Source organism: Bubalus kerabau, chromosome 1 (assembly GCF_029407905.1).
Source record: "Bubalus kerabau isolate K-KA32 ecotype Philippines breed swamp buffalo chromosome 1, PCC_UOA_SB_1v2, whole genome shotgun sequence".
In the NCBI taxonomy this organism is placed as follows: domain Eukaryota; kingdom Metazoa; phylum Chordata; class Mammalia; order Artiodactyla; family Bovidae; genus Bubalus; species Bubalus kerabau.
Window position 1 is genome coordinate 217954674 of NC_073624.1, and position 26284 is coordinate 217980957.

The 26284-nt window shown below is 41.0% G+C and overlaps 1 protein-coding gene across 1 annotated transcript in view; it reads right to left on the reverse strand.

Annotated features, from left to right (window-relative positions):
- Nucleotides 1–26284, reverse strand: part of KLHL3 (kelch like family member 3) — a 124951-nt gene that overhangs the window by 28252 nt on the left and 70415 nt on the right. Inside the window, exons 7-8 of the mRNA XM_055554606.1 lie at nucleotides 15967–16083; nucleotides 4462–4611 (exon numbers count right to left, since the gene is read on the reverse strand). Coding sequence (XP_055410581.1) covers nucleotides 4462–4611; nucleotides 15967–16083 — 267 coding nt within the window. The remainder of the gene's footprint in view (nucleotides 1–4461; nucleotides 4612–15966; nucleotides 16084–26284) is intronic.

Here is a 26284-nt window from a genome sequence, read left to right on the forward strand (position 1 = left end):
AAGACATACAAATGACAAATAAGCACATGAAAAGATGTTTGACATCAATAACCAGAGAAAATTTACATTAAAGCCACAGTGAGATGCGACCACATACCTACTAGAATGGCCAATTTGTATTTTTTTAAAAATAGATAATACAAGTATGGTGAGACAATGGAGTAACAAAGACTCACATACATTGCTGCTGGGAAAGCACAATAGCACCATCATCTAAACAAATAGTTTAACAATTTCTTAAAAAGTTAAACATATAGTTGCCACTCAGACCAACAATCCTACTCCCAAGAGAATGTATTTACCCAAGAGAAATTAAAATATATGTCCACACAAAGATCTATAAGTGACTGTTCAAAGCAGTTTTATCTGTAAAAGCCAAAAGACTGGACACCAAACATCCATCAACTGATAAATGGATAAACAAAGCATAATACATTCATACAATGGACTATTCCTTAGAAATAAAAAGGAATGAACTCCTGATACATGAAACAACATGGATGAATCCCAAAAGCATGATGCTAAGAGATACAAGGCAAGATCAAAAAGCTCCATATGGCATAATTACATTTATATGACATTCTAGAAAAGAGAAGACTATAAGGACAGAAATCAGATCAGCAGCCATCAAGAGGTGGGGGTGGGAGAAGGGGCTTGACTACAAAGCAACACAAGAGAATTTTTTAGAGTGATTAAAATATTTCATATTTTGATGAAGATGATGGTTATATGACTGTGTATAGTTGTCAAAATTCATCAAACTGCATCCCTAAAAAAAAGCAAATTTTACTGTGAATAAATTATTATGCCTCAATAAACCGAAAAGAAAATAATCTGGGATGTTGATAATGAGGGAAGCTACACACTGTAGGGGCAGAAGGTATACCGGGAATCTCTAACTTCCCCTCAATTTGGCTATGAATCTAAAAGTGCACTAAAAATATAAAGTCTTGACTTAAAGAAATAAATGTATTAGAAATGCATCTCTTAATAAGATGAATGAGATATTATAGTGCTGTAATGAAAGAATATCTTGCTGAGAAAGAAAAAGAAAAAAAGAAAGGAAAAATGAAGGGAAGGTGAGAAGAAAGGGTAAACAGAAGCAGGGAGAGAAGGAAAAATAAAAAAAATAAAAGGAGGAGAAAGAAAAGAATCTTTTTTCACCTGTCACCAAAACCTGAAAATCTGTTCTAGAGGCAGTTTGGCGCAAGAATTTGTAATGGAACAGACCTTGTTAAAACCCCAGCTCTATACTTGCTAGCTGTGTAACTGGGCAAGTTACTCAACCTGTCTGAGTAAACTCTGTAGAGTAGGGACATGACTACGCTGACCTACTACCGCCACAATTGAATGAGCACAGTCTGTAATCTTCACAGTGACAGCTCCCCTCAGCACACCCCATTCCTCAACCCTGCAGCAGGGATCTTGTTAACTTAAGTGCCCACACAATGGTGACAGGAGTAAGAGTTTGAGAAGCAGGGTGGACAATACAATCTTACATCATTCAAGGATTAAAGTTGGGGGAACAATGAGGCAAAGAGTAGCCATGCCTTTTTTTTTTTTTTAATCCCTTCAACAGATTCAAAGGAAATCATGGTTCCAGTCGCCTGTAGAAGGCTATGTGCCCAGAAATCTAAACATTTCATTGGAAAATAAATGGTTCTCAAGGAGTAGAGGCAACATGGGGACATCTTTGGCTTCCTGAAACAAGGGGTGGACTCTGCTCAACTACACACAAAGTATCTGGGAAGGGGCACAAGGTATGTTGCTGAGGCCGGGGGTCAGGCTGTTTAGTTCAGACGCAGACACAAACTTGGCTTTGATTTTCAAAACTGTTTTTTTGTGGGTGTATGTCATAACACCCAGATGGGGAGCCTAGAAAAAGGAGAGGTCACTGGCTATGGTTACCACACAAAGAAAATGGGCCAGTGATGCACCACTTATTAGCTCCAGAATACTCTCACTGGGAAAACACATCATTACCCTGATATCAGAAAGGATGAGAAACTCAGCTTCCAAAGAGAAAAGTCACAGACAAGCAACAAGGCCAGCTGAAAACCCAGGGTGTAAGAAACAGCCTGCACACAAAACAATACAACAGTGTACCTTAGAATCAGTATTCTTCAGAAACAAAGCTGGTGGAAATTCAGACCATAATCGAAGGTGACATTCAAGTCCATCGGAAAGAGGAAGACTTTTTAATAAAATAACTTTGAGGCAACTGGCTCATGACTTACCATACAAACAAAGCTGAATTCCTACTCTCACTCTTTGCACAAAAACCAATTCTAAGTGCATCAAGCAGAAGATAGATCAATTTGACTACCTATTATTTTTTTCAGGATTTCAAAATGTTATAAACAAATTTAGAGACAAACTGAAAACTAAGAAAAAATATTAAAATACATACAAAGACCTAAACTCTTTTAAAAGCACATCTAAAAACCATTAATAAAAAAAAAAATACAGTCCAACAACAAAAAAAGAAATGGGAAAAGGACATGAACAGAAAAGTTCCATGCCCCACCCAAAATAAATGCCAAAAATCCCATGAAACCAACATTAACCTTACTCACAACTAAAGAAAAGCAAACCAAAACAAGATGCCCTCTTTAAAAGGATATCTGACATATAAATGTTTAGATATCTAAAAATGGAAATTATTGAAAGGCCCATCAATATAGTTACATAAATAACAGTATATAAATATAATTAAATGCTGTACCCCATTACAATTTAAATGCTGTTTTACCCATACTGATAACACTGAAAGTAGTCTGTGACACTTGGTTGAGTAGACAAAAAAGATTTCAATCTGTTAGCAAGAGTCCATTTATCTAAAAGTGTGTGTTTTGATTTGTGAATAAGTGTGCAGAGATACGTCCAGAAGAAAATTCACCAAAGTGATTGTCCCTGGGTGGAGGGGTTTCAGGTGGTTTTTACTTTATTTCCAAATTGTAGTATCCTTTTAATAACCTACAATGAACACATATTTCTATAATAAAGTTATTTTCACTTTGAAAAACATGAAAACATTTCAATGCAATATTCCAACAAAACAAAATGCATCAACATGCAGTAAGGCAAATGGTCTATCAGACAGCAGTCCATGCCCTGTAGTTGCCCTTCTAGCCAGCACTGGCAACAGGTGGCAAACAGGTAGGTAAAACTCTCAGGTTTACAAAGGTGGAGCAGGTGCAAGATGGTATGGGTTCAAGAATAGGTTTGGAGGGGGAGAAAAACACAAATCAAAATCGGGTTCTACAACATTAGCTGTGTTGACTTTAGGCAAGTTCCTTAATATCTCTGGCCTTCAGCTTCCTCCTTGCTGAACTAGGACAATTACTTCTACCTTCTATGTGATGCCTTCAGTTCACTGCTTGGTGCTCAGTAAGTACTCAATAATGCCAGCTGTTTCTATTATTATCTGGGACATTCACATTGCAGCCACTATGTTCTCCATGATCTGGTATCACACAGCAGAATGGAGAGAAGAAGCAGCAAACCTTGGAAAATCCAAACACTGAGTCTTGGACAACATGCTTCTTGAGCCCCGTGAAACCCTTCCTGGAAGCAGCAGGTGAGGAGTAAGGTAAACCGCAAAGGGGAAGGAGAGGGCAAGGCGAGGGTCAACATAACCCCCGAGTTCACCTGCTTGTAATGGATGAGCCAACATGACTCACCCCTCTCCTCCACCCTTCTTCCTGGGTTGACTGGGACCTCCCCCATAGACTTCGTATGTTAGGATCCTGGAAAGATGATGCAGATGCCAAGCCAGAAAGAACTTTACAGACTATATATTGCAGCATCCTTTTCATTCTGGAGGTGAGGGACCTGAGGACCGGGGAGAGAAGGGGACTCACAGGGAACCAGAGCAGCCAGCACCCAGCACAGACTCTCCATCATGGTCCCCTGCTATGCTCACCCTTCCCTCCCCCTGGCTCCCTCACATGCTTTCATTTCCCCCATTCCTTTCCCCTGCCTTATTACCTGTCAGGCTCCTCAAGGGCCCTTCTCTCCTCTGGCAGCCCTAATTGTCCCTATTGGCTCTGTGGTGAGGGGAGAAACCAGACTAGGGCTATTCTGACTCAAAGAATGGCCTAGAGAAAAGATTGCTGCAGCCACCACTAAGTCAAAACTTGCACAGCCATTCCTCTGCTTTCAAATGAAATAGAGCCCAAACCCTGGTGTGAAACAAGAAAGACAGAAGAAGACAAGAGCCTGAGTTCTTCTCAAACCTCCCTGGTGACACTGAAAGTTACCTTGACACTCTTAGGAAAGGAAGACCCTGGAAATGAGAGGTGCCGGCAGATTCGAGAAGAACCAGCAGACTCCATCTCCTAGGTGGTAAATACAACTGAGATGCAGGGCAGCCACGGGTGAGGAGAGACTTGGAGGCAGGTGTGCAAGGCCATTTTCCCAGGTCACAGTCTCAACTCTTGGTAGTGGGCTGGGACTTACCTTGGGCAGGCTGACTGGAGTCCTGGGCTTGGTCCTTGGGTTTTTAATCAAGAGCCTCTGATCCAGAGGGAGCAGATGGTATTTCATGGCTTCGATGAGGAAGTCTTTACAGGTGTTGTTATTCTTTATCAAAGCTTCTTCTTCAACTGTCTAAAGGTAATAACCCACAGATGATCCCGGGGCAGAGTTCAGCCCCATTTCCTAAGCCATCTCCCTGGGCTGAGTCATTCCTGTGCTCCCACACTCACCCATTCCCACATCGCATTGTCTCAAACCCCAAGACCTAAGTCCAGAGTTATAGCCGGGTGCCCGCCTCCTGCATCTCAAGAGTACAATGGAGTAAGTGATGAAGCTCTGGCATCAAATCCCACTACTTACCTCCTCTGATCCTCAGTTTCCTCATCTGTAAGATGCAAGGCAGGCATATTAAAGTACCCCACAACCTCACACGTTGTATTTTCTTGTAAATGTAAATAATATAAAGACAATTTATTGTCCCTAAGGCTTCTTTCCACATGCCCCCTGATTGGAATGTATTAGGTTGGTGCAAAAGTAATTGCAGTTTTGCACTGCTGAACTTTGCTGTTTGATATTGGAATACATTCTTAGATAAATGTGGTTATGTTATACATCATTTTAATGTGCATTTCTCGCTTTATATTTTCTCTGCTAATGACTAATTACTTGCTATTTATATTTATTTTAGACTATAGAAATGATGTTAGACAAAAACCAAATTTGAGTGATCTGAGATCAAAATGGGTTGTAAAACAGTGGAGACAACTCACAACATCAACAATGCATTTGGCCTAGGAACTGCTAATGAACGTACAGTGCAGTGATGGTTCAAGAAGTTTTACAAAGGAGACAAGAGTCTTGAAGGTGAGGAGCGCAGTGGCCAGCCATCGGAAGTTGACAACGACCAACTGGGAACCATCATCAAAGCTGATCCTCTTACATCTACATAAGAAGTTACCAAAGATCTCAATGCTGACCATTCTATGGTTGTTTGGCAAATTGGAAAGGTGACAAAGCTTGATAAGTGGGTGCTTCATGAGCTGACCAAAAATGAAAAAAACAAAATTATTGCTTTGAAGTGTCTTCTCTTATTCTATAAAATAACAACGAACGTCCAGTGAATTTCTCAATTGGATTGTGATGTGTGATGAAAAGTGGCTTTTATATAACAACTGGCAACAACCAGCTCAGTGGTTAGACCACAAAGAAACTCCAAAGCACTTCCCAAAGCCAAACTTGCACCAAAAACAGGTCATGGTCACTGCTTGGTAGTCTGCTGCCAGTCTGATTCACCACAGCTTTCTGAATCCTGGTGAAACCAATATATCTGAGAAGTATGCTCAGCAAATCAATGAGATGCACCCAAAAATGCAATGCCTGCAGCCAGCATTGGTCAACAGAAAGGGCCCAATTCTTCTCCACAACAATACTCAATCGCGACCACACATCACACAACCAACACTTTCAAAGTTGAACAAATTGGGCTATGAAGTTTTGCCTCATCCTCCATATTCACCAACTGACTACCACTTCTTCAAGCATCTTGACAACTTTTTGCAGGGAAAACACTTCCACCACCAGCAGGAGGCAGAAAACACTTTCCAAGAGTTCTTTGAATCCTGAAGCATGGATTTTTATGCTACAGGAATAAACAAACTTATTTCTCACTGGCAAAAATGCGTTGATGGTAATGGTTTCTATTTTGATTAATAAAGACGTTTTGTCCAGTCACAGGACTTTTTGCCCTCTGCTCCTAGGAACCTCAGGCAGCCACCCCTATGGGCACATGCCTAGGTGCTGTTCCTGCTCCACGCTCCCTCCCTCTGCCTTTTATTTCTCAGCTGCCAAGATCTTGGAAGGCTGACTATTTCCCAGCTAGTTCAGTCATTCCTTATGTGAAGTTCAGAAGCCCCACCATTCTGGTTACCATCCTGTAGGTACTTTCTGATTTGGTCAGTCTTCCCCTTCATATGACTTCTAGAATGAACTCTTGGTAAGATATGTGAGTAATGATCCAGTACAATTTTTGCAAGAATGAATCATGATTTTCATGACCAAGTATTAGAGAAGAGAGCCTTTTTCTTCTCAGTTTCTACCTGTTATGGCCTGAAGTTGGCTTCTACTTTTTCAAGACTATCACCAGGCATTAACAAACACAAAACTACTTCTCAGAGCAGCTTCATAGAAATTGATTTTTCAAAATTAAATAAGCATCTGGTGGACTGAAAATGTTTTATACCTGGTATTTTAAAGATATTTTGACTACTGCCAAAAGAAATCAATTCCTTCCTGCTGTCTCCTTGTGGATGTCATCATACGGCACTGGGTTGTGTAGAGCACAGGCTCTGTGGGGAGGCAGACGTGGATTTTCACCTCGCCTCTTCCACTTACTGCTTGTGAACTTGGACTTTGCCTATTAGGAAAACCAGCTTTGAAGCTCAGCAAAGAAGGGAAATCCATTGAGAACAGTCTGTAAAGAGATCAAGCCCTAAGCCTTTGGAGTGGGAGCACTGACTCCAAGATCTCAGACTACCAGAGAACTAACCCTAGGGAGTATCAAATAGTCACGCAAAGGAAACCAATTGAACACAAGCCCCAGCATCACCCAACCACCAGTAGCACCCTGTGCAGGATGCCTCATCTAAACAACAAACAAAACAAAAATACAAGCCCAATCATCAGCAGACAGGATTACCACCTCACTCAGCCTTGCCCATCAGAGGAAAAATAAACAAACAAACAAAAACTCAGGACAAATCTCACCCTATATGAAGCTTACACAAACTACTGGACCAAACTTAAGAGGACAGAAACCAAAAGGAACAAAGAATTCAACCTTGAAGCCTGGAAAAAGGAGACCTCAAACACAATAAGTTAAAAAAAAATGAAAAGGCAGAGAAATACTACACAAAAGAAGGAACGAACTAGAAACACAGAAGTCCAAATAAATGAAGAGGAAATACGCAAACTACCTGAAAAAGAATTCAGAATAATGATAGTAAAGATGATCAAAAACCTTGAAAACAAAATGGAAAAAAAATGCAAGATTCAATTAACAAAGACCTAGAAGAAATAAAGAATAAACATATCGAGACAGACAACATAATTACTGAAATTAAAAATACTCTAGAAGGAATTAATCGCAGAATATCTGAAGCAGAAGAATGAGTCAGTGAGCTGAAGATAAAATTGAGGAAATAACTTCTGAAGAGCAGAATAAAGTAAAAAGAATGAAAAGAACCGAGAATAGTCTCAGAGACCTCTGGGACAGTATCAAACACACCAACATTCGAGTTATAGGGGGTCCCAGAAGGAAAAAAAAAAAAACAAGAAAAGGTATGAGAAAATTTTCCCAACATGGAAAAGGAAATAGTCAATCAAGTCCAAGAGGCACAAAGAGTCCCAAACAGGATAGGCCCAAGGAGAAACATGCCAAGACACATACTAATAAAACTAACAAAAACTAAACACAAAGAAAGAATATTAAAAGCAGCAAAGGAAAAGCAACAAGTAACATAAAGGGAAACCCCATATGCTTAACAGAAACCCTATACACTTTCAGCAGAAACTCTGCAGGCCCGAAGGGAATGGCAGGATATATTTAAAGTACTGAAAGAGAAAAATCTACAACCAAGATTACTGTACCTGGCAAGGATCTCATTCAAAATTGATGGAGAAATAAAAAGCTTTTCAGACAAGCAAACATTAAGAGAATTCAGTACCACCAAACCAGCTTTACAAAAAATGTTAAAGGAACTTATATAGTCAAGAAATACAAGAGAAGAAAAAAGATCTACAAAATCAACCCCAAACAATTAAGAAAATGGCAATAGGAACATGTACATCAATAATTACTTTAAATGTAAATGGATTAAATGCTCTAACCAAAAGACAGATACTGGCTGAATGGATACAAAAACAAGACCCATATATATGCTGTCTACAAGAAACCCACTTCAGACCTAAAGACACATATAGACTGAAAGTGAGAGGATGGAAAAATACATTCCATGCAAATGGGAAGCAAAAGAAAGCTGGGGTAGTAATCCTCATATCAGACAAAATAGACCTTAAAATAAAGAAGATTACAAGAGATAAGGAAGGACACTACATAATGATCAAGGGATCAATCCAAGAGGAAGACACTGGCAGTAACACAATAATAGTAGGAGACTCTGAACACCCCACTCACACCAATGGACAGATCATCAAAACAGAAAATTAATAATGAAACTGCTGCTGCTAAGTCACTTCAGTCGTGTCCGACTCTGTGCGACCCCATAGACGGCAGCCCACCAGGCTCCCCCGTCCCTGGGATTCTCCAGGCAAGAACACTGGAGTGGGTTGCCATTTCCTTCTCCAATGCATGAAAGAAAAAAGTGAAAATGAAGTCGCTCAGTCATGTCTGACTCTTAGCGACCCCATGGACTGCAGCCTACCAGGCTCCCCGTCCATGGAATTTTCCAGGCAAGAGTACTGGAATGGGGTGCCATTGCCTTCTCTGTAATAAGGAAAGACAAGTCTTAAATGATACATTAGAGGAGATGGATCTCATTGATATCTTCAGGACATTCCATCCAAACGCAGAAGAATACACCTTCTTCTCAAGTGCACATGGAACATTCTCCAGGATAGATCACATCTTGGGTCACAAATCAAACCTCAGTAAATTTAAGAAAATTGAAATTGTATCAGGCATCTTCTCTGACCACAATGCTATGAGACTAGAAATGAATTACCTGAAAAAAACTGTAAAAAACACAAACACATGGTGATTAAACAACACATTTCTAAATAACCAACAGCTTACTGAAGAAATAAAAAGGGAAATCAAAAAACTTCTAGAAACAAATGACAATGAAAACACAACTCAAAACCTATGGGATGCAGCAAAAGCAGTTATATGGCAAAAAAAAAAAAAAGGATAATCTGGAAGAAATCAACAGATTCGTAGAAAAGTTCAGTCTTCCAAGACTGAACAAGGAAGAAATAGAAATTATGAACAACCCAATTACAAGCACTGAAATTGAATCTGTGATCAAAAATCCCCCCAAAAACAAAACCCCAAGACCAAATGGCTTCACAGGAGAATTCTATCAAACATTTAGAGAAGAGCTAATGCCTATCCTTCTAAAACTCCTTCAAAAAATTGCAGAGGAAGGAACACTTCCAAACTCATTCTATGAGGCCACCATCACCCTGATACCAAAACCAGACAAAGACAACATGCAAAAAAGAAAACAACAGGCCAATATCACTGATGAACACAGATACAAACATCCTCAACAAAATTTTAGCAAACAGAATTCAGCAACACATCAAAAAGCTCATACACCATGATAAGTTGGGTTTATTCCAGGAATGCAAAGATTCTTCAATATATGCAAATCAATCAATGTGATACACCATATTAACAAACTGAATGATAAAAACCATTTGATAATCTCAATAGATGCAGAAAAAGCCTTTGACAAAATTCAGCACCCATTTATGATTAAAACTCTTCAAAAAATGGGAATAGAAGGAACCTACCTCAACATAGTAAAGGCCATATATGATAAGCCTACAGCAAACATTATTCTCAATAATGAAAAACTGAAAGCATCCCCCTTAAGATCAGAAACAAGACAGGGTGTCCACTTTCACCACTATTAGTCAACATAGTTCTGGAAGTCCTACCTACAGCATTCAGAGAAGAAAAAGAAATAAAAGGAATCCAGATGGAAAAAAAGAAGTAAAGCTCTGACTGTTTGCAAATGACATGATACTGTACATAGAAAACTCTAAAGATAGTATCAGAAAATTACTAGAACTAATCAGTGAATTTAGCAAAGTTGCAGGATACAAAATCAATACACAGAAATCACTTGCATTTCTATACAATAACAATGAAAAATCAGAAAGAGAAATTAAAGAATCAATCCCATTCACCATTGCAACAAAAAGAATTAAATATCTAGGAATAAACCTACCTAAGGAGACAAAAGAACCATACATAGAAAATTACAAGACAGTAATGCAAGAAATAAAAGATGACATAAACTCATGGAGAGATATTCTGTGTTCCTGGGTAGAAAGAATCAATATTGTGAAAATGACTATACTACTAAACATAATCTGCAGATTCTGTGTGATCCCTATCAAATCACCAATGGCATTTTTCACAGTACTAGAACAAAAGTTTTCACAATTCATATGGAAACACAAAAGACCCCGACAGCCAAAGTAGTCTTGAGAAAGAAGAAAAGAGCTGGAGGAATCAACCTTCCTGATTTCAGATTATACTACAAAGCTACAGTCATCAAGACAGTATGGCACTGGCACAAAAACAGAAATATAGACCAGTAGAACAAGATAGAAAGCCCAAAAATAAACCCATGCACCTATGGGTACTTTATTTTTGAAAAAGGAGGCAAGAATATACAATGGGGCAAAGACAGCCTCTTCAATAAATGGTACTGGGAAAACTGGACAGATACATGTAAAAGAATGAAATTAGAACACTCCCTAACACCATACACAAGGATAAACTCAAAATGGATTAAGACCAAAATGTAAGACCAGAAACTATAAAACTCTTAGAGGAAAACATAGGCAGAACACTTGATGACATAAATCAAAACAAGATCCTCTATGACCCACCTCCTAGAGTAATGGAAATAAAAACAAAAGTAAACAAGTGGGACCTGATTAAACGGAAAAGCTTTTGTACAGCAAAGGAAACTAAGCAAGGTGAAAAGACAACCTTCAAAATGGGAGAAAATAATAGCAAATGAAACAACTGACAAAAGATTAATTTCCAAAATATACAAGCAATTCATACGACTCAATGCCAGAAAAACAACCAACCCAATCAAAAAGTGGGAAAAAGACGTAAATAAATGTTTCTCCAAAGAAGACAAACAGATGGCTAACAAACACATGAAAAGAGGCTCAACATTGCTCATTATTAGAGAAATGCAAACCAAAACCACAATGAGATATCACCTCACACTGGTCAGAATGGCCATCATCAAAAAGTCTACAAACAATAAATGCTGGAGAGTGTGTGGAGAAAAGGGAACACTCCTGCACTGTTAGTGGGAATGAAAATTGATACATCCACTATGGAAGACGGTATGGAGATTCCTTTAAAAACTAGGAATAAAACCACCATATGACCCAGCAATCCTACTCTTAGGCATATACCCTGAGGAAACCAAAATTGAAAATTGCATCCCATTGTTCATTGCAGCATTATTTACAATAGCTAGAACATGGAAACAACCTAGATGTCCACTGACAGATGAATGGATAAAAAAGCTGTGGTATATATACACAATGGAATATTAATAAGCCATAAAAAGAAACACATTTGAGTCAGTTCTGATGAGGTGGATGAACCTAGAACTTATTATACAGAGTGAAGTGAGTAAGAAAAAGAAAGACAAATATCATATTCTAATGTATATATATGGAATCTAGAAAAATGGTACTGAAGAATTTATTTATAGGGCAGCAATGGAGAAACAGACATAGAAAACAGACCTATGGACATGAGGAGAGGGGAGGAGAGGGTGAGATATATGGAAAGAGTAACATGGAAACTTACATTGCTATATGTAAAATAGAGAGCCAATGGGAACTTGCTGTATGGTTCAGGAAACTCAAACAGGGGCTCTGTACCAACCTAGAGGGGTGGGAATGGGCGGGAGATGGGAGGGAGGTTCAAAAGGGAGGGGATATACATATACCTATGGCTGATTCATGTTGAGGTTTGACAGAAAACAACAAAATTCTGTAAAGCAATTATCCTTCAATAAAACAATAAATTAAAAAGGAAAAAAAGATGTGTTTAAGCCTAGTTACAGTGATTTAAAATTCACAGTCCTAAACTACAATTATGTTTGTATCAACCTAAACTTTATAATGTTTAAGGCAAATGGTCAGGCATTTGAGAGAAGGAGAGGGAGGGAAACAGGAAGACAGTGGGACCCAACAGCCAGCTCTTATAGGCACTGGGAGTAATAAGGTGGTGTTCATGAAGAATTCATGCCCCTTTTCCTACTGTACAAGCCTCAGGGAGAAGCAGCCAGGGAGGCACTCTATAACATATCAGAACAGAAAGAATGTCTTGCACTAAAGTCCCACCAACTGACCTCCACTTGGACCCCATCTAAGCTGGAGTTGTGACTTCTTCATGCCTTTTTCTAGAGCCAAGGACTTAAGCCTAAATATTTCATGTGCAAAGCTAAGCATGAACCATGTTGGTACCCCAACTCTCAAATCTCTGCCCTTGGGTGCAGGTCAGATTGCTACATGACATGTTTGTAAGGGGTAGTGTGATCCTTGAAGGCTACTTCATGTTTTCTTTGCTGCAGTGTTTGGGAGTTATCGGCAAAGGTCAGTTCCATTCAGCAGCTAACAGTGATTGAACGTCTCCTGGTTTAGCAGCTCAGTGCTGAACCTCAGGGAAGAAAATGATGACCAAAACAAGGCCTCTGACCATGATCCCTCAGGTCTGGTCAGAGAAAGAGAAAGGGCCTTTCCATCTCAACTCTCTCAGCCCTGGAGTGGTCATGCACAGGCCTGGCTGAGCCTCTCCTGGGTCCTTACCTGTAACTAGGAATGGGAATGTGGCCAGGGCCATCATCTGCAGAGCAGTGTCAGAAATGCCAGGAAAAGGAGGGTCAGTGAGAACACCTCTGTTACCTCTGGATGCCTCCTTCCCCACAGACAATCCCCAGGAACACTCCCTTTTCTGGGAAGGTTTTTTTTTGTCCCACTGAGGGCCTAAGGCGAATTGGAACAAATCATAAACATTTAAGGTCAGTTAAAAAAAATTTTAAGGGTGGGAGAGGAAAGCTTGGGAAGAAGGAAAAATGCATGAGTAGCTACTTCTCCCAAAGCACTCATTCAGAGAGTACTCATGTGTACAGAGTTTCAATCTGGGATGATGAAAAAGTTTTAGAAATGGGTATGGTTATGGTTGTAGAGTACAATGAATGCAATTAATGCCACTATACTATACCCTTCAAATGGTTAAAAGAATGAAGTTTATATCATACATATTTTATGACAAGAACAAATTTTTAAATAAGATATACCATGTTATACACTTGGCACAATATTTTTAAATACTTAATGAAAACCTAATAAATGTTAGCTATTAAAAAAAAAAAAAACAATCAACAACAACAACAACAAAAAACACCTCCCCTAGGAATCAATATTGGTACAAGTCTGCCCAGAGCTTTCCTTTCTCTCCTCCTCCATCAGTCATCCTCAGTGGTTAGAACTGTTTGACGTTTCAAGGTCAAATGAGTGTTAATGAAATATCTCCTTCCGAAGGTGTTCTGAAAAAAAGAACCTTAAAAAAAACAGTCCCACACCACAGATCTCACGCCCATTGTCTCTGTCTTCCTTCTTCTCCAGACCTAAACCTGACCTTGCCCTAATAACCCAGGAACTATTTCCTAAAGTCTTCATTAAGTTTCCCTTGCAGGCACCAGATGGAGCTGGTGAGCACGGGTTCTCTAAGGCCCTTTAACTTTCTCCAGAACCCAATGCCACGGGCTGCCCTTGGTCCCTGTGCAGGTGAGACTGTGCTGAAGGCCAAGCATCCACCTCTACAGGAGGCTGGGCCCACTCCGTGGGAGGCTTGGTTCCGACAATGGGAGCTGGGGTGGGTTTGGTTCCTCTGCTGAGGGGGCCTCTTCTACAGGAAGAATGTGTGGCCACCAGGTGGCAGTGGTACCATCCACTGTGTAAAACGCAGGGCACGTCTGAAGGTTATTGAGTATACACTCTGGCCCCTGGGCTTCCCTGGTGGCCAAGAAAGTAAAGAATCTGCCTGCAATACAAGAGACCCGGGTTCAATCCCTGTGTTGGGAAGACCCCTGAAGAAGGAAATGGCAGCCCACTCCAGTATTCGTGCCTACAGTATTCCACGGACAGAGGAAGCTGGCGGGCTACAGTCCACGGGACTGCAAAGAGTCGGACATGACTGAGCAATTGGCTCAACACCCTGAGAAGAGGGCTGAGGTTCAGACATACAGAGAACATTCCACTGACCTCTGAGGCCTGTGGTCAACACTGTCACAAACGGAGGACTTTACAAGGGCTGGTAAGGATACTGTCTCCCACTAGCACCAACAGCAGCAGTGGTGTGACGAGAGGAGTAGTATCACTGAACACTGGGTTGTAGGCTTTACATGATTTACCTCATTTGATCCTCAAATGATCCTATAAGGGCAGCGGCTCTTTTCACCAGATGAGAAGGCAGAGGCTTAAAAAGGTTGAGGATTTACCCAGCGTCTTATGGTCAAGTGACAGACCTCTACTGTTGGATACTGAGCCTCCTCTTATCCTTGCTTTACGCCTGCCATTCCTCCCAGAGACTTCCTGAGAATGGCTGAGCTGGCCTTCCGCCTCGGCACTTGTAGTTTATCTACTAAGTTTTATCTTCTGCCTACTTGGAAAACATCTAATGCCATTTATGCTACAAAGTCAGTTGTGTAATGCACAAACAGAACAGAGAGTATTAAAGGTGGCGCCTGCTTAGGGAACGTGGGGTGCTCTGGAGCCAGACAGACATGGATTTGAATCCTGACCCTGCCACCTACCTATTAGCTGGAGACTCCACATAAATCCCAACCTCCATAAGCCTCAAAGCCCACATTTGTAAAAAGAGGGTTATAACCTCTGCTCACAGGGTTCTTATAGGATTAAATGAAAAAACATGTGGCACCATGTTTTAGAGGAAGCAGTGTGTGCTCACTCAGTCATGTCCGACTCTCTGAGACCCCACATAATGGGCCCACCAGGCTCCTCTGTCCATGGGGATTCTCCAGGCCAGAATACTGGAGTGGGTAGCCATGCCCTCCCCCAGGGGATCTACCTGACCCAGGGATTGAACCCACATCTCCTATGTCTCCTACAGTGGCAGGCGGATTCTTTACCACTGAGCCACCTGGCAAGCCCATATATGCAGTATGTATTCCAGGCAGCTGTGAAGAGCTGGCTTTTATGTCCTGAATTAGGCCCCCAAGTTGCCTAACATGAAGCAAAAAAGGAACATAGAAACATGAACATAGAAATGCCCCTCCTAGCTGAAGTCCTGTACAACAGCAGCAGCTAGCTTCTGTTGAACACGTGTTGTTCCTGGGCTCCATGCTAAACACCTGAACTACATACTTACAACTCCTTTGGTCCTCATAACCACCCCACTGGGCTGTAGTACAATTTCCCTGCTAGAGAAAAAGAAACTGAGACTCAAAGCTAAGAAGTGGGAGAGGAGGAACTAAACCTAAGTGTCTCCTTCTCAAACCTATGCTCTTAAACCTTACACTAACACATCCTCGCACTGAGGATCAGTGGCTCAGTGCCCTCACTCCACACCAAAGACCCATGAAACTCCTCACCATTCCATACAACCAGTGTTGCCCACTGCTACTCCTGGAGGCCAGGGTGACCAGGGAAGCACTTGATTCTTCACCCAGCACTCACCTGGACGAGGTAATCCCTCGGCAAAAGAGGGAGACGGACATGTTCCATCAGTTTTGCCATGTGCTCTAAACGGGTCTCTTTCTCATAATTGATCCATGAAATCACAGCTTCAAATACCTGTAAGTAAAACCGAAATAGGGAACTTTAGCAAAGAGATAATAACTTTAAAATAGCTTTCAAACAATTTCTTCAACCTTAAAAAAGAAAGAAAAGTTACAAGTCATCCACAAAGGCATTTAACCTAAGGTCTAATATTGAAAATATTAATAAAAACAGAATATATTTACTACCTGATGTCATGTCAGAGAGTGCTCTCTGCCTCCCTCATACACACACACACACACACACACACACAAATGTACACTAAGAAAAACCTGCTGCCCCAAACATAGAATCATCCAGGTTCACTGCAAAATAAAAATCAATTCCAACAGTTACCCCAGGGTAGAAATGCAGAGCAATAACTCTGAATCAAATTTTACAAAGACTTCCCAAGAGGACCAGAAGCCCTGGGGGCAATGTCTTCATCACACAAACCCCTCTCTTCATCTATTTCCCATGTTCGTTTAATGCAGAACAAAAACTATAAAGATGTCCCCCACAAAAGTTGGTAATAATGGTGAATTTGAAACTGAATGACAGAGAATGGCAAAAATTTCTCCTTGGGTTGAACCTTTCCTTTGAGGAGAGATTTCATTTCTATACAAATCAAAACAGGTCTGGGAACCAAAAAGGGGAATCTATGGTTTGAATGTTCGCCTTACTCAAGGTTAAGTTCAGATTCAAACCCTGCACCACCATACACACAGACACGCATAAACGTCAGCATTGGAAACACAGCGGAGAAACCACCACTGTTTATGGAAGCTTAACTAACATGGCTTTTTAAGAGGGGAAGGAAGAATTTGGCAATAGCAATCAAAAATTCAAATGTGCATATCTTTGACCTAGAAATATAACTTCCAGAGCTCTAGTCAACAAAAATATTTACACAAGTGGTACAAGAATATGTGTTCCAAGATGTTTGCTGCAGGATTTTTCTAAGAGGATAAAGAAACTATCTGAAGTCCACTAGTGGAGAAATTATTAAACTAGTTTTGACACGGGATATTTTCAGCTGTTAAAAACAATAATAACAACAACTAATAATAAGACAAAACACTTTCTTGTGCCAGAAAGCAAGAAAGTGCTCAAAGATCAAGGGGACACAACAGACAGACCAGAGCGAGCTAGACAGGGCTTTTTCATTGCCAACATTTGGGACAATTCAAACACCTAACAGGATAATGAAGAAATAATTCAGTGCTGACTGGGAAGGGGCAAAGAAACTTTTGATGATAATGGATAGATTCTATATCTTAATAGAGAGGCAGCTATTTAGGCAAGTGCATTTGTCAAAACTAATCAAATCTTACACTTAATATCTATACATTTCACTGTGTGTAAATCATACCTCATTTAAAATATATTTAGTTAAAAGAAAAAGATAGCAATGAATCAAAACCCAAAGAATAAAAAGAATCCATACTTTAAAAAGTATGGGAAGGCTGCTCTTCACAGAAAAGTGCCAGCTAACAAGGTAAAAGCACAGATTTAAAAAAACATCACTTTGTAACCACCAGTATAATAACTGATTCAGTCAGTGTCGACCATAGATGCTGAAAACACTGGGTGAAAAATTGTTGGGAACAAGATATTTACAGTTCTCCAAGTGTCATCTGACAGAATACTTTTTAATTACTAGGGAGAGTGGGGGAGATTCAGATTGGTCGATCTGACAGATACCACCTTTAACTAGAGGTCAAAGTTAACACCACTAGTAAACAGGCCAAATTTATATTACACTCCTGAATGTGACTTAATGAGAGGGAAACAGCATTCCCTATGCAGTAGTCTTTCTAAAACGTTAAACCTGAATCTTATAGCAAAGAAATAGACAACTCCATGTGTGGGATATTCTTCAATACAAGTGTCCTGGATTCTTCAAAACTGTTAGCATTGGGGACATCCCTGGCCATCCAGGGGACACAGGTTCAATCCCTTGTGCGGGAAGACTTCACATGCTGAGGGGCAACTAAGCCTGTGCTCTGTAGCACAACTACAGAGCCCACGTGCCCAGAGCCTGTGGTCCACAAGAGAAGCCACCACAATGAGCAGCCCAAGAACCACAACTAGAGAGCAGCCCCCACTTGCCACAACTAGAGAAAGCCCAAGTGCAGCAACAAAGACCTAGCATAGTCAAAAATAAATAAACAAAAAAAATTTTAATTGCCATTTAAAATAGCTGTTAGCATTATGAAAGACACTAAAAAGGGCATGGAAACAGAAGAAGGAAATGGCAACTCACTCCAGTATTCTTGCTGGGGAAATCCCATGGACAGAGGAGCCTGACGGACTACAGTCCGTGGGGTCTCAAAGAGTCGGTCATGACACCATGCACGCTTAATCTTTTTCTTCAGAGACATAGAACTCAATGCAAAGTATGGTCCTTATTTGGTCATGGATTAAAAAGAAACAACCATGAAAGACATTTTTTGAGACTGTTAGGAAATTTGAATGCTGACTGTATATTAGAAAATATATTGTGTCAGTGTTACATTTGTCTGGTATGATAATGGTTTTACAGCTCAGAAAGAGAATTTCCTTGTTCTTAGGAAGGGCAAGCTAAAATACTTAAGGGTAAAGTGTCATGATGTCTACAATTTACTGTCAAAAATAAAAGTTAAATATTCAACAAAATAAAAGATTATAGAGAGAAAGAGAGAAAGCAAATGAAGCACAGTGTTAACAAATGGTGAATCTAGGTAAAGAATATATGAATGTTCATTCTTTTCCAACTTTACCATAGGTTTGAAATTTTTCAAAATAAAAAGTGGAAGGGAGAAGAAAAGAAATCCTAAGGGAAAAGGTAAATACTACAGAAAAATTTACAATTTCAAAATTCACAAGTTGAAATGAAAGCTATATCTCCCAGTGTGGGTTTAAAAACAGCAAAAGAGACACTGATGTATAGAACAGTCTTATGGACTCTGTGAGAGAGGGAGAGGGTGGGAAGATTTGGGAGAATGGCATTGAAACATGTAAAATATCATGTATGAAACGAGTTGCCAGTCCAGGTTCGATGCACGATACTGGATGCTTGGGGCTGGTGCACTGGGACGACCCAGAGGGATGGAATGGGGAGGGAGGAGGGAGGAGGGTTCAGGATGAGGAACACATGTATACCTGTGGCGGATTCATTTTGATATTTGACAAAACTAATACAATTATGTAAAGTTTAAAAATAAAATAAAAAAATAAAATTAAAAAAAAAACCTCCAATTTTTATTATTCTAACTGTGTATTTGTGTGTATTGATATGTTACTAATGCTTTGGCCCTATTTCCTAAACATATACTTAAGTCAGGCTGAGAATACTCAGATTGGATGAGATATCAGAATGGAATCCATCAGAAAGAGAAGAGAAGGAAGAGAGGTGAGTGGAATGGAACAGAAGGGAAGGAGCAGTATACACATGTAGTTTGCTCCCATTTCTATATAAAATAACCTACATGTGTACAAACATAGGCACACACGTCATGGAAATCCTCCTTGTCTAGTTCATTTCTAAAAATTATTAACTCATGGAGCTATGTGTCTCAACCTTATTGCATTATTTTGTAAATACTTGTGTGTTTCTTCAATTAGCCCTTAAGATTCATGAGAACAGGGATCTTGTCTTACTTGTTGGCACATAATATACATTCAAATGTATTTAAACAATGAATGGACAAAAGAGTTCAGAATGAGCTTGTAAGCAGGCTGGAGCAGGCAGCAGGATTAGGGAAGCAGAGCCAGGCCCTAGAACCAAAGGATGCCAGAGACGCCTGACTTTGCTGGGTTAGGTGACGGACAGCCACACCTGCTCTGCACCTTGGTTGCTCACACTGCCTTCCTCTTCCCTTTACTGGACTGTGATTCCTGCAGGGTGAGAAGGGTATCAGCTCTATCTCTGCACTTCCTGCCACCAAGCACAGTGCCAGGCACAGAGCACATGGCCGGATGAGAACACTTTCCTAAAGAATGAACAGCAGGGCCTTGAGTAGGTGGGATTCGCTGGTCGCACCCTTCCCTGCCAATCAGCATAGTCTTTGTTATAGAAGCTGCAATGCAGGCTGAGTCTAATGAAGTCGATATTTAACCTTATCTTTATTTTTGGCTTGACTTGTCTAACTGGTTCCGCTCAGTTGCACTGTTTACCTACTCAGCTGTGAAAGCCATAGCACTTGGCAGCAACGGTGACCTTCTCCACAGCTAGAGGAGGTTGCATATTTTTTTCATTTAGATGTCAAGCTTGGAAAATAAGCAAATGAACTTCCAACTAGCCTATGGACCTACAATCGTTCCCAACAGCCCCTGCTGTCAAAAGAGTGGCCAAGGCAAAGGGGCAACAAGTAGAAGCAGCAGCAGCTCATGCCCAGCACCACACTCTCCAGGGATACCATAACCACAGACTCTCCTGACAGCCAGTGAGTATACACTCCAGCCCCGTACTGAGTGACTCACCCAAGTCCAGAGCCAGAAAGCAGCAGAGCTGGGTCCACATACTCCCATCTCTAATGCTCAGACTCTTTCCCGTTATTCTCAGTAGCTACCCAGTTGGCAAACCTCAGCCCACAGGCCACATGCACCTGTTTTTGTAAATAAAATTTTCTTGGAACACAGCCACGCTCACTCATTACAAATCATCTACGGCTGCTTTCACACTTTAATAGCAGAGCTGAATTGAGACGCCGTGGCCCACAAAGCCTAAAATATTTACTCTCTGGCCCTTTAAAGGAAAACTGCATAAACCCTTGGTCTGTTAGATCTAAGCAGCAACCCTGTGGCTTCAATCATGGGACAGGGTAATGTCTACTCAGATGAAAAAAAAATTTTTTTTTTGTGGACTCCATAATGAAATAACCGGTTGCCCCCAAGGCACACTTAGTGTTTCACTTTTAGACAAAGAAAGTGAAAGTCACTCAGTCGTGTCCAACTCTTTGCAACCCCAGGGACTATACAGTCCATGGAACTCTCCAGGCCAGAATACTGGAGTGGGTAGCCTTTCCCTTTTCTAGGGGATCTTCCCTATCCAGGGATCGAACCCAGGTCTCCCGCATTGCAGGAGGATTCTTTGCCAGCTGAACCACAAGGGAAGTCCATAGCATCATTTCCTCACTGCTTCATGTTTCAGAACCAATTTTTTGAGTGCTACAAGGTTGCTACATGGAAAGGAGATGGAGAAAATCGGATTTCATAGTCCTCAGCTCACACCTCTGATGTAAGCACAAGCCTTGGTCAGAAAACACTAGATGAACCCGATCCTTCCACTCTGCCCCCTAAGTTACAGAGGGAGCCAAGCCAGACATACCTGCATACTGAGCAAAGAGAGTAGCCCTGGGGCACTCTGCCCTGCTTGATTCATGCTGACGTACAGCAGAAACCAACACAATGTTGAAAAGCAATTATCCTCCAATTAAAAATAAATAAAAGAAAAATAAGGTGTTCTGAGAATGAAGAGGGGGACTCAGATTAAAATAGGGCAGGGCAGTGACTTGGCAAGGGGAAAGGTCCAGTTAAGGGTGATTCTCAGCCAAATACGGGATGGGGAAATAAGCTAGCTTTGAGAACATCAGGGGAAAACCTAGATTCTTTGGACCTGATTTGCTACTCAAGATTGAGAAGGACTAATTTCAGCAACAACAGCAGGCGCAGTGCTGAGCATTTTACATGTATGACCTCATTTAGTCCACCCTTGACTCTGTGAAGGAGGTACCACTGCTCACATTTTATAGATGAGAAAATACCCTTAGAGAGGTTGGCAACCTGTGCGAGACCCTTCTGCCAGGAAGCAGTGGATCTGAGACATGGACTCACCTGTAATGCCAAAAATTCAGGTTTAACATTATGCAATATAGCATCTAAGAGGCACAATGATTTAAAAAACCTGGGCACACTGTTGAGCTGGAAAACTATGTTTCTAAATCCAAAATCCTAACTGCACCCTCCCTGTCATCCTAGAACATCCCCTGGTACATTTTTCTTTCCTAGGGACTGAGCCAATAGCATTTGCCAAATGCACTGCCATGATTTTAAATCAAGAAGACAGCACTTCCAATGTGATACACACACACACACACACACAGAATATGATTTAGCCATAAAAAAGAGTGAAATTTGCAACAACATGGATGGATCTAGAGGATATTATGCTTAGTGAAATGTCAGAGAATGACAAATACCATATCATCTCACTTATATATGGAATCTGCTGCTGCTGCTGCTGCTAAGTCACTTCAGTCATGTCCGACTCTGTGCGACCCCATAGACAGCAGCCCACCAGGCTCCCCTGTCCCTGGGATTCTCCAGGCAAGAACATTGGAGTGGATTGCCATTTCCTTCTCCAGTGCATGAAAGTGAAAAGTGAAAGTGAAGTCGCTCAGTCGTGTCCGACTCTTAGCGACCCCATGGACTGCAGCCCACCAGGCTCCTCCGACTCTTAGCGACCCCATGGACTGCAGCCCACCAGGCTCCTCCGTCCATGGGATTTTCCAGGCAAGAGTGCTGGAGTGGGGTGCCGTTGCCTTCTCCGATATATGGAATCTAAACAACAACAAAACAAATGAACAAACAAGACAAAATGAAAACAGACTCACAGACAGAGAATAAGCAGATGGTTGCCAGACAGAAGGAGGGTGGAGGGATGGGTAAAACAGGTGAAGGGCATTAAGAGGTACAAACTTCCAGCTATAAAATAAGTCATGGAGATGCGATATATAGCATAAACAATACAGTCAATAATATTGTAATAAGTGTGTGGGGACAGACAGGTACTAGATTTAACATGATCATTTCATAATGTATTTCAGTGTCAAATTGCTATGATGTACACTTAAAACTAACAAAATATTGTATGTCAACTATATTTTAATAAAAACATTTTAAACTTAAATAAGATTACTTTTTTAAAAAAGACAAGACAGCATATCCAGACACAAGAGTGATCCTGTCACTCTTCTGTGCTCTTTCTCAAATCAAAACTTAACAGGCGTGTTAACTATATTCCCACTCTTTGCCACACACAGCATGGGACACAGCTGGGAGCAGTGATGGATTGGAGCTGGTCCCAATTCAGTGTCTAGTGACACTACCTTGGTGGAAATATTTACACCATGGAAATTAGCAAAGGGATCAGCAAACAAATCAAAGCTCTTGGAATTTTTTATTGGAGAGCCAACTGCTAAACATTTACCAGCATATCACTGGTCTGAAGGTTCCCCAGACTCTAGGAAAACCTCATCTAGTTGCCCTCGTCTCTCAGATAGTATCATCATCCTAAGGTTTGACACTGAAAAAGCTCTTTCTTGTAGTTGTTTCATTTCAGACCCACAAGAGTCCTGTGAAACAGCTAGAGACACTCACAAAAAGAGAACTTGAGGTAAGACAGTGAGAAAGTGGTCTACCCAGTCATGATGTCAGGGAAGCAATCCCAACTACTGCTTTCAGTCTGCACTTTCACAGCACCCTGTGCTCACGGTCTGTAGCCGCATATTTATTTGCATGTGTGTTTGACAATATCTGTCTCCCTGCATGTAGTTTTAAGTTCCATGAGGCTAGAAATCTTGTGTTTATCTGTTCATCAATGTCTCTCCTGTGGCTAACATAGTGTCTGTCACACAGAAAGCACTCAAGAAGTATTTCTTGAGAGAATGAATAGGTTAATCAAAGCAGGAATGACTAGGCACGTGGTTCTTTCTCTTCCTCCAACAGCACACTGCCAGAAATCTGACTTCATATAAACAAAAACAATGACAAAACTATAACAATAACAGCACCTTGCCTGGAAATTGTCCTTCAGGTTTCTACTACTGTCTACAGCCAGCAAAAACACTTCCACTATGATTCACTATACAAAGGATAAGGGAAAGGACTGAAGCACAATGGTTTGACACAAAGGCCTCCAAGCTGACAGACTACTTCAGTTGTACTAATCCTACAAATGATGGGAACATGACCCAAAGAGGGACAACAACTTCTAGCCAACACGGCATACTGAGCTGACTCAGAAGGAATCTTCCCCTATATAAACACATAAAAAAATGGTATAAAACCAAAAAATAGATTTGAGCCATACTCAGAAGCAAGAGGTAAATGCTGAGTGCTTTAAATAACAAAGGATTTAGGTCTGGGAGCTGAATGAAAGCTGAGACCAAAATGGCTCACAGGCTTGCAGAATTCCAATATGGGCTTTAATGGTTCAGGACAAGTATCCCATCAGGTTGAATGTGTAGGCCACAGGCTCCTTGAGGACAGTGTAGCCTCAGCTGTAAAACCAGGAATAGATGAACTCCAACCATCTGCTATGGGAAGGTAGAAGGAAGTCCACCATCTCCTATGGCCTGGGGAGTGAAAACTTCATCTTCAAGAAACCAGAACCCAAGGCTCATGTCACATACAGATTCGGGGGTTGAATTAATACTACCCAGGTGGTACAAGGGGTACTCAAGACAAAAATATAAAAACTATTTCCAAACCAGTAAACTTGTTCTAGAAGGGGCACCTTCACAGCCCAGGATAACCAAGACTCCCATGGATATAACACCCTCTGAAGATGGTCTCACCATCAAAAAATACAGATCACTAATGAAATGAAAAGGAAAATCGACAGATGCAATAATCAAAAATTATTTGGGGCAACCAAAGAAAGGTAGCTTCCTTAACGTAACCTTCCTCAAAAAACTAGGTTACCTTAAGGTAACCTTCCTCAAAATACGAGAAGCCAGAGACATTCTATAGTAAAGAGGTTCTAGGACCCAAAAGAGCCTGGGGAGCACATCATATACAACTACAAATCCCTTTTAGAGATTCATGATCCTCATTAATATACAAACACTCAGACAAGTCCCACACTTTCTTAACCTGGTTCCTTTGTTTTAGCCACTGTCTCCCAAATGCATCTCACTTGAACACTTTTTTTTTTACCTAAAACTATCTCATACCATTATGGTTTTATAGCATGCAGTTGGGTAAATACTGGCCTATAGAAGAAAGCCCTCACTTCCTAACCTTCTCCACAACCCCTACTCCCTTCCCAGCCTTATCTTCCAGTTCCCCCACCAAAAATCCTTGATTTGCATTACACAAATTATTCTCCCCCAAGTAAGTTATTTCAAACTTCCATGCCTATATTCCTACAATTCCTTCAACCTGAATGGATTTCCAAAAACCCAACTTTTCATTCTCTAAGTTTTAGTTCAGATATTCCCTTTCCTATGAGGCCTATCCTACCCCCAAAATCTGGAATAAAATACTCTAGGGTGCTTTCGTTGAACTTCGATTACAGCCAGCTACTTTTCACAGCCACATTATCAGTCTGTCTGCCCACCAGACTGCAAGCTCTTTCCTCTTTTTTTTGGCCATGCCTCGCAGCTTACAGGAACCCACTAGGGACTGAACCTGGGCCACAGCAGTGAAAGCCCAGAATGCTAACCACTAGGCAACCAGGGAACTCCCCCAAAGTTCTTGAATGGTAATAACTAAGGGTCTCCCCATCAGGGTGGAGGTTCCTTAATAAAAAGCAGGGCAGCAGACATAGTCAGCTTCAAATCATAGAACCAACTACTGTAAATAAGCCTCAGTTTCCTCCTCTGCAAAATGGCCTTGTGAGTTGTTGTCAGAATGATGTGCAAAACAGTACTCTGGGCAAAAGAAGTCAGGCACAAAAGCATGCAAAATTCCATTTATACCAAGCTTAAAAGCTGATAAAACTAATCTATAAGAAGTCAAATAGTAGTTTGGCTTCTTGAAGTGGGAGGTAGCGACTGGAAGGAAGACCTGGAGTTCTGTTTCTTGATCCAGATGCTGGCTTTGTAAAAGTTGAGCCGTGCACTTTGCATTTGCTCATGTCTTTGAGCTTACTGCAACATAAACACCTTTTTTTAAACAGTGTGTGAAATAATCACAGTGAGCAGTCAAGGTAGGTTTTTGGTCATAGCGTGGTAGTATTCCAGTCACAGGTGCTTAGTGAACTGTGCTCTCAGAGGAGAACAGTAAAAAAGAGTATCACTGACTCAGGGGTCCAGGCCAGATCATTGTTTGCAGGCTGAGAATTTGGCAGGTCTAATGCTGACCTCAGAGTGTGGTAGGGCTGCCAAGAGCCCAGCCTAAGCACAGGATATACTTGCTTGGTCCCTGGATGGTGCCTTGGCAGCAAGCACTCAAGCCCAGCATACTGGCCAGGGAGCTCCTGCCTATACCCCAGACCCATCCCTGGAGAGGCCAGGAATTCAGACAGGAG